Genomic DNA, 14,919 nt, shown 5'->3' with positions numbered 1-14,919 from the left:
TCTTACGGATCTTTGGATGTCGATCTGCGTCTCTTCTCCTCCTAAATGGAAAATTGGAGTGAAGACTAAGAAAGTATTTTTACACCTGCATCATGCTTCAGAGTTAAGAATTTTACATATGTGGTTATCACAAAACCTAGGCAAGTCTGGCTGGTGTGGCTCAGTGGATTGAGCGACTGAGCATCATCCCATGTACCAAGAGGTTACCGGTTCGATTCCTGGTCAGGGCACATGCCCTGGTTGCAGGCTCGATCCCCAGCGGGGGCGTGCAAGAGGCAGCCCATCGATGTTTCTATTTCTCTCACTCTCCCCCACTCAGTCTCTCTCACTCTCCCTTCCTCTCTATCTAAAAATAAATAAAAACATTAAAAACAAAACAAAACAAACACCTAGTCAGAGGTAGGGAAGAAGGCAAAGAACCAGAGAGACCAGAGCCACCTCCAGTGGGTAGTCTTATCAAAACCCTTATAACCAAAGGCTTCCTTAAAGGACTTGAGACCAATTAAACACACACACACACACACACACACACACACACACACACACACACAAAACCCTTAGCTTCCTATACAAGTGGTAACTCAAAATAACTGATGAGGGGTGCTATGGGCTGAATTGTACCCCCAATTCATATATTGAAGCCCTAACCCCAAATGTGACTATTTGGAGATGGGGCTTTTAAAAAGTAACTAAGTTTTGCCCTGACCGGTTTGGCTCTGTGGATAGAGCATCGGCCTGTGGAGTGAAGGGTCCCAGGTTCGATTCCGGCCAAGGGCACATGCCTGGGTTGTGGGCTCAATCCCCAGTAGGGGATGTGCAGAAGGCAGCCGATCAATGATTCTCTCTCATCATTGATGTTTCTATCTCTCTCTCCCTCTCCCTTCCTCTCTGAAATCAATAAAAACAAATAAAAATATATATTAAAAAAAAGTAACTAAGTTTAAATGAAGTCATAGGGGTGGTGGGTGTTAATCCAATAGGAACGGTGTCCTTATAAGGGGAAGAGACACCAGAGCTCACTCGCCCTCTGTGCTCACACAGGAGAGGCCACATGAGGGCCCAGCGAGAAGCCAGAAATAAAGGCTTCACCAGACACTAACCCTGCCAGCATTTTGATCTTAGACTTCCAGTCTCCAGAACGGAAAAAATGTCTTGTTTACACCAACCAGACTGTAGTATTTAGTTATGGCAGTCTGAGCAGGCTAATACAGGGGGAAACGTATTCCTAGAATTATTTTGCATAAATGAAGAAATGATGGGATTAGACTATCACCACTTTGCAACTCCTGGTGAAATAATGGAATTAAGCAATGACTTAAAAACATTAGGTGACCAAAAAACAAAACAAAACAAAAATTAGGTGAAAAACTGAGGGGACTCTATAATGAATGGGTGGATCAGGCACACAGCACCTGAGCCCAGTAATCTATCTTAACACTATAAAAAGATAACTGTGTCATCTGGAATGATGCAAATCCTCTTGACAACAAAAGCCCTACATCTGGTCAAGCATCGGTCAAGCCTCTGGACCTAACTATCAGTCTGCAGGGCTAGAGGAGATGTTAAATGCAAGAAGAGTGCAAGGGGCAAAATCCAGAACCCAGAAACTACAGATAAACAGGTTCCTTCCACATAATACAAGTAAAAGGAGATGGATAAAACTCTGGTGAGACAAATGCCAACCAGATATACTGTACAGACTTTATTTGTGTCCCGATTCAAATAAACAAACTGTAAAAACAAAATGCAGCCCAGCTGGTGTGGCTCAGTGGCTGAGCATTGACCCATGAACCAGGAGTTCAGGGTTTGATTCCGTCAGGGCACATGTCCGAGTTGTGGGCTCAATCCCAGTAGGGTGCGTGCAAGAGGCAGCTGACCAATGATTCTCATTAATGTTCCTCTCTTTCTCTCTCTCTCCTCACTTCCTCACTCTGAAATATATATATAATATATATATTTATAAATTTCAGAGAGGAAGGGAGAGGAAAGAGAGATAGAAACATCAATGATGAGAGGGAATCATTGATCAGCTGCCTCCTGCACGCCCCCACACTGGGGATTAAGCCCGCAACCTGGGCATGTGCCCTGACCGGGAATGGAACCCTGACCTCCTGGTCCAAAGGCTGAAGCTCAACCACTGAGCCAGCCGGCCGGGTGCCTCTCAGGCGAGGGAGGCCTGTAAAAAAAAAAAAAAAATCAATGGAAAAATATCCGAGGAGGAGGATTAACAAAACATCAACAAAAAAAGTCCTTTCTTTTTATAAGTTCTGTAAATATTTTAATAATATATCTGGGATTTGTTGGCTAAAACATTTGGTTGGTCACAGGATGATATTTGTTGAAGGTTGAGAATGTGAGTTTCCTACCCTCACATTCTGCCTACTTTTTGGTATGTTTGAATATTTCCATAATAAAAAAAGCAATATTTTAAAAATTGTTTTTATTGATTTTAGAGAGAGGAAGAGAGAGAAACATCCATGTGTGAGAGAAACACTGAGTAGCTGCCTCCAACACGCCCTTTACCGGGGATCTAGCCTGCAACCCAGGCATGTGCCCTGACCAGGAATAGAACTGATGACCTTTTGGTGCATGGGACTACCCTCAACCAACTGAGCCACACCAGCCAGGGCACAAAAAAGCAACTTTTAAAAGCCACTTTAACATTCCAGCCAATAGGATGTATAAAATGTGGTAACAGTGGAAAAAAAAGGCCTTACCTTTTCATCCTCATCTTTTCCATCAGAATCTTGTGATTCTCTTTCAGATTTCCGTTTGGCAGCTCTGCTGGTTAAACAGATATATGCTGAGTATTAGCTCAGAAAAACTAACCATATCGACAGCTTGCATCAAACAACAAACACCTCCTAATGAAAAAGCAAAATATTCAGAATACATCTGGGAAACAGATTCTTCCCATCCAAAAGAGAGCCCCATGTCACGGTGGCTCTAAAGGCACAGTGCTAACTTGTAATCCTGAAACGAGGCTTTCAGAAGCCCCTTGGGACCCCTCAGAAGTGGAAGGGCCTGCTGAGCGCTGCTGGAAGCTAAGGGATACACATGACTGTGCAGAGACAGGAGTGCCACACACATGCAGAAGGTAGGAAGCAAGAGGGCCCAGTTGGGTTTCTTATCCAACCCTGCCCCAACCAATCCAATCTCCCAATACCATCAGCAGCTCCCTGTAAACCTCTACATAGTCACAGGTCTCTAGAACAGTTACTTTAGCAATTAAAGGTACACACAGCACAGCACAAAGGTGTAAGCATTTGGACTACTTACAGATCTCTGGATTGACTTCTGCACCTCGTTTCATCCTGAGAGGGAGAAGCAGGGGTGGAGAGATAAAGAGGGGAAAATTAGCCTCTGAGAAAGACCTAGGCCAGTGATGGCGAACCTATGACACGCGTGTCAGAGGTGACACGCAAACTCATTTTTTTGGTTGATTTTTCTGTCAAATGGCATTTAAATATATAAAATAAATATCGAAAATATAAGTCTTTGTTTTACTATGGCTGCAAATATCAAAAAATTTCTATATGTGACATGGCTCAAGAGTTAAGTTTGGGTTTTTCAAAATGCTGACATGCCGAGCTCAAAAGGTTCGCCATCACTGACCTAGGCCAAACCTGAAGTATCAGTTAGTGACTGCAGTATGTGGAACTAGACAACAGAAGAATCTGAGCAGATATATGGGGTAGAGATGAGGCTTCAAATTTTTAACTCAGCTCCCTACACTCTACAACCAAGAGTTGATTAGGCAAACTACTTCTGAAAAAGGCCTAAAACAACATTTCAGATTTGTTAGCCACATGGCCTGTGCCACAACCATTCAACTCTGCTTCTGCAGCACAAAAGCAACCAGAGACAATATGTAAATGAAAAGGTATGACTGTGTTCCAGTAAAGCTTTATTCATAAAAATAGACAGAGTGGCCTGTCCGGCCAGTGTGGCTCAGTGGCTGAGCACTGACCTATGAACCAAGAGGTCACAATGCGATTCCTGGTTGGGGCACATGGCCAGGTTGTGGGCTTGATCCTTGGTGGGGGGATGTGCAGTAGGCAGCTGATCAATGATTCTCTCATCATTGATGTTTCTATCCCTCCCTCTCCCTTCCTCTCTGATATCAATAAATATTTTTTTTTTAAATATATTTTATTGATTTTTTTTACAGAGAAGAAGGGAGAGGGATAGAGAGTTAGAAACATCGATGAGAGAGATCGATCAGCTGCCTCCCGCACGCCCCCCACTGGGGATGTGCCTGCAACCAAGGTACATGCCCTTGACCGGAATCGAACCTGGGACCCTTCAATCCGCAGGCCGACGCTCTATCCACTGAGCCAAACCGGTTTGGCGATAAATATTTAAAAAAAAAAAAAAAAAGACGGCAGAGGGCCCTAGCTGGTTTGGCTCAGTGGATAGAGCAGCAGCCCGAAGACTGAAGGGTCCCGGGTTCAATTCCAGTCAAAGAATCGAACTTTGGTTGCTGACTCGATCCCCGGCCCTGTTGGGATGCATGCAGGAGGCAACCAATCAATGTGTCTCTCTCACATCGATCTTTCTCTCTCTCTCTCTCTCTCTAGCTCTCCCCCTCCCTTCCACTCTCTCTAAAAATCAATGGGAAAATAGCCTCAGGTGAGGATTAACAACAAAAAAAAAAAAAAAAAAAAAAAAAAATCAATGAAAAAACATCCTCAGGGGAGGATTAACAACAACAAAGAGTCCTTTCCTTTTATAAGCAGTTCTGTAAATATTTTTAAAATATATTTTTATTGATTTCAGAGAGGAAGGGAGAGGGAGAGAGACAGAAACATCAATGATGAGAATCACTGACTGGTTGCCTCCTACACGCCCCTTATTGGGAATTGAGCCTGCAACCGGGGCATGTGCCTTTGACCAGAATCGAACCTGGGACCCTTTAGTCCCCAGGCCAACGCACACTATCCACTGAGCCAAACCAGCCAGGGCAGTTCTGTCAACATTTTAATAATATCTGGGATTTGTTCATCATCAGAGTGGAGAAGGTAAAGAATGAGTGAGGGTTGGCTAAAACACATTCAGTCACGAGACGATAATTGTCGGAGGAGGATGAGACTATGAGAGTTTCCTACCCTATTCTGCTTACTTTTTGGTATGTTTGAATATTTCCATAACAAAAAAGCAATTCAAAAAAAAATTTTTTTTCATTGATTTTAGAGAGGAAGACAGAAAGAGAGAGAGAAACATCCATGTGTGAGAGAAACACTGAGTAGCTGCCTCCAACACGCCCTTTACCGGGGATCTAGCCTGCAACCCAGGCATGTGCCCTGACCAGGAATAGAACTGATGACCTTTTGGTGCATGGGACTACCCTCAACCAACTGAGCCACACCAGCCAGGGCACAAAAAAGCAACTTAAAAAAGCCACTTTAACATTCCAGCCAATAGGATGTATAAAATGTGGTAACAGTGGGAAAAAAAGGCCTTACCTTTTCATCCTCATCTTTTTCATCAGAATCTTGTGATTCTTTTTCAGGTTTCCGTTTGGCAGCTCTGCTGGTTAAACATATATGCTGAGTATTAGCTCAGAAAAACTAACCATATCGACAGCTTGCATCAAACAACAAACACCTCCTAATGAAAAAGCAAAATATTCAGAATACATCTGGGAAACAGATTCTTCCCATCCAAAAGAGAGCCCCATGTCACGGTGGCTCTAAAGGCACAGTGCTAACTTGTAATCCTGAAACGAGGCTTTCAGAAGCCCCTTGGGACCCCTCAGAAGTGGAAGGGCCTGCTGAGCGCTGCTGGAAGCTAAGGGATACACATGACTGTGCAGAGACAGGAGTGCCACACACATGCAGAAGGTAGGAAGCAAGAGGGCCCAGTTGGGTTTCTTATCCAACCCTGCCCCAACCAATCCAATCTCCCAATACCATCAGCAGCTCCCTGTAAACCTCTCTATAGTCACAGGTCTCTAGAACAGTTACTTCAGCAATTAAAAGTACACACAGCACAGCACAAAGGTGCAAGCATTTGGACTACTTACAGATCTCTGGATCGACTTCTGCGCCTCTTTTCAACCTGAGAGGGAGAAGCAGGGGTGGAGAGATAAAGAGGGGAAAATTAGCCTCTGAGAAAGACCTAGGCCACACCTGAAGTATCAGTTAGTGACTGCAGTATGTGGAACTAGACAACAGAAGTTCTGGGCAGATACATGGGGTAGAGATGAGGCTTCAAATTTTTAACTCCGCTCCCTACACTCTACAACCAAGAGTTGATTAGGAGTTGGCAAACTACTTCTGAAAAAGGCCTAAAACAAAATTTCTGATTTGTAGGCCACATGTTCTGTGCCACAACCACTCAACTCTGCTTCTGCAGCATAAAAGCAACCAGAGACAATATGTAAATGAAAAGGCATGACCGTGTTCCAGTAAAGCTTTATTCATAAAAATAGAGGGGGCTCGACTGGCGTGGCTCAGTGGCTGAGCACTGACCTATGAACCAGGAAGTCACAGTGCGATTCCCGGTTGGGGCACATGGCCAGGTTCTAGGCTCGATCCTTTGTGGGGGGCGGGCAGGAGCTGATCAATGATTCTCATCATTGATGTTTCTCTCTCTCTACCTCTCCCTTCCTCTCTGATATCAATATAAAAAAAAAAAAAAGTGATCCTGTAAAATGGGCACCTGCTTCCGAGAGTTATTAAAAGTCTCATTTTCGCCAAAACCAAACCTAACAACAACAAAAAAAAACACACAAAACCCCCCCAAAAACAGAGGGCCCTATCTGGTTTGGCTCAGTGGATAGAGCGTCAGCCTGTGGACTGAAGGGTCCTAGAGGTAGGAAGGAAAATAAGAAAAAAAGACTCCAGCGTTTCTGGATGGGGCTGCCTTGCCTGGGTCCAGGGATACATTCTAATATCTTCTCAGTCACTTTAAGTCTATTAGACAGACCAAGCATAAAGTCATAATTATCAGCAAATGTACCCAAAAAAGGTAGTGAAGAAACTTTAGCGCTAGCTCTACCTGCTCTTTTTCTTCTTCATCGCCAGAACTGTCCACCTGGGCTCTTCCAGGGTCTTCCTCGGATCTCCGTTTAGCAGGGCTATCAAACACAGCAAAGCCAGCTGTCAGCTTGGCCAGACCTTAGACCTCCAGCAGGTGTGGAATGACTTACATGCCTCCCCCCCTCTCTAGGGCAGATTCAGGGCACGGAGGCCCTTTTCCCTCCAAGGAGAGCCTTCACCGTCAGGATGTTGAAAGAGGCTTCAAATTTAATATTTCTTTGAATGATATAGGATATCTCCATTTTGCAAATCCTAAGAAATTGTGAATCTAGACACTGATCATTGGCTGTTGGTATCACAGAAGAGACATTACATGCCTCTGATGAAGTCTACAGAGCCATCTATGAAGAAGTCTCAAAAAAATAAAATAAAGCTGGAATTTGATCAAGCTTCTAGACCTAAATACCAGATTATAGGAAACTGAAATAAGAGAACACATTAACCACCAAGAATACAGTCAAACAGATCTAGAAACTCTATTGGACAAATGACACACTTTTTTCAAATAAATGGCAAGAAAATAAGAAGGAATCTAACTTGAAAGGTTTAAGGAATAAATCAACCAAACACTTTGTTTGCTACACACAGGGAAATATGAACACTGGCTATGTATATGACAGTAAGGAATTGTTATACTTTATAAGGCATGAAAATAGTATGTTATATTTTGTCTTTTTAACTAAATGTTAGCAATTATAGTAAAATATGAATTAAAAGTTTGTCAGAGAAAGAGACTTCTTTGCCTAGAAATCTACTGAAATATTTATGGATGACATGTCTGGGCTTTGTTTCCAAATAATCAAGTTGGGGAGACTTGGGGGGATATAAAGTTGTAATCCACTTGGAGTAACCCAGTTGGAATGTACGGGGTGTAAATGAAATGATGGCCAGGAGATATTAACTGGTAGCACTAGGTGACGGGTTATTTGGGGGTGCATTTTACTATACTCACTAATTTTTTTTAAGTTTCCTATAGTTAAGAATAAAAATAGATGAAGTATTCAGAAATGCCATTCATACAGGGATATAAATACAGTATTGAGAATACAGTCAATAACCTATATATATAAAAGCCTAATATGCTAAGTGTCCCTCCAACTGTTTGACCAGTCACTATGATGCACACTGACCACCAGGGGGCAGACGCTCCAACCAGTAGGTTAGCTTGCTGCTGGGGTCCGGCTGATCAGGACTGGGCGAGACGGGCCAGACACGCCCTGGAGCCCTCCCAAGGTCCCTCCTCAGCCCCAATTGTGCACTGGTGGGGTCCCTTGGCCTGGCCTGTGCCCTCTCACAATCCGGGACCCCTCAGGGGATGTCAGAGAGCCTGTTTTGGCCCGATCTCCACAGGCCAGGCTCAGGGACCCACTGGTGCATGAATCCATGCACCGGGCCTCGAATTCTGTAGTAACTATGTACGGTGCCAGGTGGGTACTCAAAATATCAGGGGGAATACTTTATAAAGTTTCTGATTGTCTAACCACTATGCTGTACACCTGAAACTAAAACAAAATATTGAATATAAAAAAATGCTGTTCATAAATGTCTAATGAACAAAACTGCACAGGCAAACCTATGCAACATGGAAAGTCTAATTCCATACATGTTTTACCAAAAGCAGTTAGCCCCTAGAAAAGGCAGCTGTCAATTCATTATATACTGACCCCCTTGTGAAATGAGAGGTGATGGTGGTCTGCCTGGTAGACTGCCTTGTAATCCTGAGGCTAGGTGAGACTTCAGCTGTTTAAAGAAAAAAAAAGCCACTATGAATAAAAAAGTTTACAGCAAAGGTACAGTTCTTCAGCATCACCAAGTTAATGAAGAGGATTAAGTGTCCTCCCTTTATTCTAACCAACAACTGTCTTGATAAAATTGGCAATTAGGCCCTAGCCAGTTTGTCTCAGTGAATAGAGCGTCGGTCTGAGGACCGAAGGGTCCCGGGTTCGATTATGGTCAAGGGTACGAACCTTGGTTGCAGGTTCTCTGGCCCTGGTTGGGGTACATGCAGGAGGCAACCAATCAATGTGTCTCTCTCACATTGATGCTTCTGTCTTTCCCTCTCTTTTCCACTCTCCCTAAAAAAATTGATGGAAAAATATCCTCTGGTGAGGATTAACAACAAAAATTGGCAATTAGCACCTACCTACCTGCTAGTTTTACACAAACTCTTATTGAGGGGCCAATCCCTGAACCAGACAAGGAACCTGAACCATCAAAAAGTGAAAGGGCTAAGCCTGGGCCTGTTTCTCAGCGGTTAGAGTGTCAGTGTGTTCACCTAAGGTTCGATTCCCAGTCAAGGGCACCTGCCTGGGTTGCAGGTTCAATCCCTGGCCCCAGCCGAGGCTTGCGCAGGAGGCAGCCAGTCTATGTGTCTCTCACATAGATGTTTCTGTCCCTACTTCCCACTCTCCCTTCCACTCTCTTTCAGAAGTATTGGGAAAAATATCCTCCGGTGAGGATTAAAAAAAAAAAAAAAAAGGTGGCCCGGCTGGTGTGCCTTAGTGGTTGAACATCGACTCAGGAACCAAGAGGTCCCCAATTTGATTACCAGTCAGAGCACATGCCCGGGTTGTGGGCTGGATCTTCAGTAGGGGTGTGCAGGAGGCAGCCAATATCAATGTTTCTCTGTCTCTATGTCCTTCCTCTCTCTCTAAAAATCAATAATAAAGAAAATATATTTTAAAATGTTGAAAAAAAAATTAAATAGTGAAGTGGCTGAGGGCTGGACCCGAGCTCAAGTCCATGCTCTTGTTTGTAAAGATTCCAGAAGAGTTACTTTGACTACAAACTGGGAAGGAGTCTAAAAATAAATGTTTAGCTTCAATAGGCATATTAACAGAAGTAATTTAAGTATTAGTTCCTGTTACCTTATACCTCATAAACTTAGCCATGTTTTGGGACCTAATACCCAAGACTTGGTGAAAGACAAAATTTAGATTAGCATATACCTAAGCTAGTTAGGACGTATAATTTACTAGTTAGGGGTATACACATGAAACAAGCCAAGAAGTACTGCCCAGGAGGACTATGACTCCGGGTCTGACTGTCCCCTTCTTTATGTCGCAACAGCCTCCATCAAGGTCAAACGAGTTCAGGGCTCTTACACTTGGTCTCTCCATCAGACTTGCTTCTCCTGGGCGTGCAAGGTTTGGACATGGACTTGGGCGACTTGTTTTCCTCTGCCATTCTCACGCTGCGGTCCTCACCACTTGAATGACTCCCGTTTTCTAGACATCCATTCACTTCCCGACTGAAAGGATGAGCTCCGTTCTCCAAGGACAAATCTTTATTTAAAAGGGATTTGACTTTAGCCAGGTAGCCCTCCTATAGCAGGAAAGGATAATTTAAGTAGCAGTGAATGTAAACAAGTGGCAGTAAGAATAAGGAAACAAACGCATTTCCTTTATAACTATCAGGTAACAGGGGGAGCTGGGGATTACTCCACCTCCCTGGTCACAGACAAGCTGCACGAGAGGAGACGTTTTCTAGATGTCGGGATGCTGAACACTTACCTCTGATAATTCTTCTTTATGTAATTTCGTTTCCAAATCACATAACTGATTCTTTATTTCTGTTTGCAGAAATTCATGCAAGAGATTCAATTTCTCCTTCACACACTCCTAAGGGAAGGATACAAGTTTAGAAGTCCCCAAACTCCCAAGCTACTAACTAATGGGCATTATAATACACAATTATGCTGCCTGGTCACATAATGACTGAATGGCAGGCAATGCTGACTGCCCAAAACCCAAGTATTCACCAAGACACTTTCGTGATGTTTCCATTAAGATCATATCACATCATTTCCAGAACGGTGAAAAATAGAAAAGATCAGAGGTGAGACAGAGACATATATGGAGTATTAGAACAAAACTGTGCTTCTGAAAACAGTGTGACCAAGACAAGTTATAGTTCAGAACTGATGGTTTGGAACTTAGATTGGTAAACTTGTCAACAAGTTACCAAAAGTCAACTGGTATTAGCAGTATTAACACAGCACATTAAACAAGAAGAATATTTCCAAGCTATCTCAAAACTTTATGGAAAAAAAAACGATTTCACCTAAACTTTTTCAGGGGAGAGCACACAGTTGCCCACTTCCACGAATTATGCAGTTGAGTTTCCCACATTTGGGGAAATTGCCAAAGGCCAGCACATCCAGAGTGCAATGGGTAAGCCTCACCCTAGGAAAACCACCTTCCTGATCATGGTATCTCCCTGCCAGATAAGTATCCCCTTAAACTTTTTACAAGCTACACAGTGATCTATCAGTCACATTTGGTAGTAAAAATGTTTGAAGATAGTGATTACCTTTTCTGTTAAGCTATCTCTTTCCAAATCTTTGAGCCTGGGGAAAGAAAATAAGGGAAAAGAAAAAAAACACTTGTTAAACAACTTTATTTACCTATAAGAATTAGTACCACAGTTTTAAAGAACTTTGGAAATAAATATTTTTCTTTTTAAAAAAATTTTTTTATTAAGCCTTATCAGCGGTTCTCAACCTGTGGGTCGCAACCATCGGAAAACACATATAGCATATCAGATATTTACATTACGATTGATAACAGTAGCAAAATTACAGTTGTGAAGTAGCAATGAAAATAATTTTATGGTTGGGGGTCACCACAACATGAGGAACTGTATTAAAGGGTCGAGGCATTAGGAAGGTTGAGAACCACTGGATTAAGGTATTACAAATGTGTCTTTATCCCCCTATTGTCCCCTCATCCTCCCAGTCTTGCCCTCACCCTCACCCCCTGTTGTCTGCATCCATCGCTTATGCTTATATGCATGCTTACAAGTCCTTTGGTTGATCTCTTTGGAAATAAATTTAACTTACATGAGTGTTAGGGGAAAAAAAACATAGTGTCCTTCCCCGTCTCCCCCCGCCCCCTGCCATGTCTAGAATGCCTCTTTTTTGATTGAAATGAGGTTCTTCTGGGGGGGTAGTTTCTTTTAATGATGGTGAGAGATGATACAGAAGTTCTATAACAATACAGGGGTGGTAAAAAGTGTGCAGTTGTAATACAAATAAATACAATAATAATACAAGAATAAACTATTTCCTGTACTCACAGCTGTGAACCTACTTTTGCCCACCAGTATATATAATTTAGAAGGTACTGGGAAAGGAAGCAGGTCAGAGTTGGGGTTCTTCTGTAAATTAAGTGACCTACAGGTGGTCTTTCTCTAGGTGGATCTGAGAAGAGCCAATAAGAAGGTACACCTCCTTGTTGTGGTCAGCGTCAGAATGAGAGAACCAGGGCCACGGGATGCTGTGGGGAATAGGCAGCTAACATTCCTAAGAGCTGAGGTGGAGGGATGGCCGCCTGCTAGTGAGGACTGCATGAAATAGGGAAATGAAGGCAGCAGGGGTGCCCACCCAAAGGGGGAGACGCATGAAGTTAGAAGACTTGGCTGGCACCTGGCCCAAAAGCTCATCCTCTGGAATGATTGTACCTAACATTCAGAAGTGCAGAACTGTCATGAGTCTGGCTGGAAAGTCATGGTCTGATTTGATTATTGAAGAGGTGTCTTGCTTCTTTGGGGGGAAGGGAGAAAAAGAATAAAGGAACAAGAACAGACACCGAGGAAAGGGAGGTTAGTGGAGACGCTGCTCCTAGTCCAAGTGCTGACTGTGCGCAGTGGGGCAACAACAGGTCTAACCATTCGGGTGAGCAACGGTCAGTGGAGTGGCAGCACACTGGGCAGGGACCAGGCCTCCACCGTTTCTGGATCTTCCGGCCCAGCACCCACACAGACTAGGTCAGGGGTCCTCAAACTTTTTAAACAGGGGGCCAGTTCACTGTCCCTCAGACCGTTGGAGGGCCGGACTATAGTTTAAAAAAAAACTATGAACAAATTCCTATGCACACTGCACATATCTTATTTTGAAGTAAAAAAACAAAACAGGAACAAATACAATATTTGTATTTGCATGTGGCCCGCGGGCCGTAGTTTGAGGACCTCTGGACTAGGTACTCAGTTATCACCAGCCCAAAGGGCAGGAACAGAGCTTTTCCTGAGGGCAAGTGTTATCAGCAAAGCCAGGAATTTGAGCAATAGGCTTTGTTGGACCAGTATCTTACAGTAGCTGTTCCAAGTGGATGTGGACCCTGCTTCTAGCTTTGATCGTCACTCACATCTGTGAGTGCCTACTATATGCCAGGCCCTATTCCAGGCAACGAGCTGGGTGACTGGACACAGGCATTGCCAGGTAGGAACCTCCTGACTTGGGTGGTCAGGAAAGGCCTTTCTGTAGCAAAAACTCTCAGCAGACTGCAGCTACAGCAGTGGTACAGATGACCCTTAAACAACATGAGTTTGAACGGCACAGGTGCACTTATATGTGGATTTTTTTCAAAATACTATGACCATATTTTCTCTTCCTTATGATTTTAATAATTTTCTTTTCTCTAGCTTCCTTTACTATAGGAATACAGTATCTATATATATAAAAGCCTAAGTGATCGTTATGACCTGACGACCGGCCGGTAGCTATGACGTGCACTGACCACCAGAGGGCAGACGCTCAACACAGGAGCTGCCCCTTGGTGGTCAGTGCGCTCCCAGAGCCAAGCTCCTGCAGCCAGCCAACTTCCAGTGGTCCCTCCCCCCGGTAGGCGGGCCCCCATCAGCCTTGATTGCCAGGCAGGCCGAAGGACCCCACCCGTGCACGAATTCATGCACGGGGCCTCTAGTTAATAGATAACATACAACATATGTGTTATTCAACTGTTTATGTTATCCATAAGGCTTCTGGTTAACAGTAGGCTATCAGCCCTAGCTGGTTTGGCTCAGTGGACAGAGCGTTGGCCTGTGGACTGAAGGGTCCCAGGTTCAATTCCGGTCAAGGGCACATGCCTGGGTTGCGGGCTTGATCCCCAGTAGGGGGCATGCAGGAGGTAGCCAATCAATGATTCTCTCTCATCATTGATGTTTCTCTCTCTCTGAAATCAATAAAAATCTAAAAAAACAAACAGTAGGCTACTAGTTAAGTTTGGAGGAGTCAAAAGTTAAACTCGAGCCCTGAATAGTGTTGGTCAGTGTCAGCCCATGCACCAAAGGGTTGCAAGTTTAATTCCTGATCAAGGGAACCTACCTGGGTTGCAGGTTCGACCCCCAACCTGGGTACAGAGGGCAACTAACCAATGTATCTCTGTCACACTGATGTGTATGTCTTTCTCTCCTTCTCTCCCTCCCTCTCTTCCACTCTAAAATTCAGTGGAAAAATATCCTCGGGCCCAGATGGTATGGCTCACTGGTTGAGCATCAACCTATGAAACAGGAGGTCACAGTTTGATTCCAGGTCAGGACACATGCCCAGGTTTGGGGCTCAATCCCCAGGTAAGGCATGCAGGAGGCAGCCAATCAATGGTTCTCTCTCATCACTGATGTTTCTATTTCTTTCTCCCTTTCCATTCCTCTCTGAAATCAATAAACATATATTAAAATATATATGTATTTTTAAAAATACAGTATAAAAAATAATACAGTATCAGAGCGAGGTAGTGGGTGGAGATGGAAGAGGGCATAGGGGGGATTAATGGTGATGGGAAATAAAAGAAATTGAATACAGTATCAGAAATTAAGAACTCTGTGGTGGGGAAAAAGAGTAACCAGGCTACGAGTTTTAGAAATGATGTTTCTGTGAACAGCAGCTACTCCGCTGGCTATTCAGCAGCTAGAAATTAAAACTGGCTCTCCAGAGAGGCAGCAGAACTGGAGGTATCTATCTCCAGCAGGCACCCCAATTGCTGAAAGTAGAAGTCCCACAACCAGAAGAGATAAGGGGCCAAGAATGAAAGAAAGGGGATGGGGAAGTGGGGAAATCAGGCAAGAAAGAGGCTCCCTGGTAGTAGACAGCAACACAAAA

The 14,919-nt window shown here is 43.7% G+C and overlaps 1 protein-coding gene across 6 annotated transcripts in view; it reads right to left on the bottom strand.

Annotated features, from left to right (window-relative positions):
- Nucleotides 1-14,919, bottom strand: part of DNMT1 (DNA (cytosine-5-)-methyltransferase 1) — a 40,674-nt gene that overhangs the window by 22,330 nt on the left and 3,425 nt on the right. Inside the window, exons 2-11 of one of the 6 annotated variants that reach the window (XM_005859184.2) lie at nucleotides 11,355-11,391; nucleotides 10,556-10,663; nucleotides 10,148-10,367; nucleotides 8,708-8,783; nucleotides 7,003-7,081; nucleotides 6,026-6,060; nucleotides 5,466-5,532; nucleotides 3,280-3,314; nucleotides 2,718-2,784; nucleotides 7-41 (exon numbers count right to left, since the gene is read on the bottom strand). In XM_005859184.2, coding sequence (XP_005859246.1) covers nucleotides 7-41; nucleotides 2,718-2,784; nucleotides 3,280-3,314; nucleotides 5,466-5,532; nucleotides 6,026-6,060; nucleotides 7,003-7,081; nucleotides 8,708-8,783; nucleotides 10,148-10,367; nucleotides 10,556-10,663; nucleotides 11,355-11,391 — 759 coding nt within the window. Of the gene's footprint in view, nucleotides 1-6; nucleotides 42-2,717; nucleotides 2,785-3,279; nucleotides 3,315-5,465; nucleotides 5,533-6,025; nucleotides 6,061-7,002; nucleotides 7,082-8,707; nucleotides 8,784-10,147; nucleotides 10,368-10,555; nucleotides 10,664-11,354; nucleotides 11,392-14,919 lie in introns of those variants that run through there. The other 5 variants (XM_014533962.1, XM_014533961.1, XM_014533964.1 and 2 more) reach the window with 5 other exon arrangements.

Source organism: Myotis brandtii, unplaced genomic scaffold, assembly GCF_000412655.1.
Source record: "Myotis brandtii unplaced genomic scaffold, ASM41265v1 scaffold1234, whole genome shotgun sequence".
NCBI lineage: Eukaryota > Metazoa > Chordata > Mammalia > Chiroptera > Vespertilionidae > Myotis > Myotis brandtii.
The sequence above is the reverse complement of the archived record's forward strand: the minus strand, read 5'-3'. Positions and strand labels throughout refer to the sequence as shown.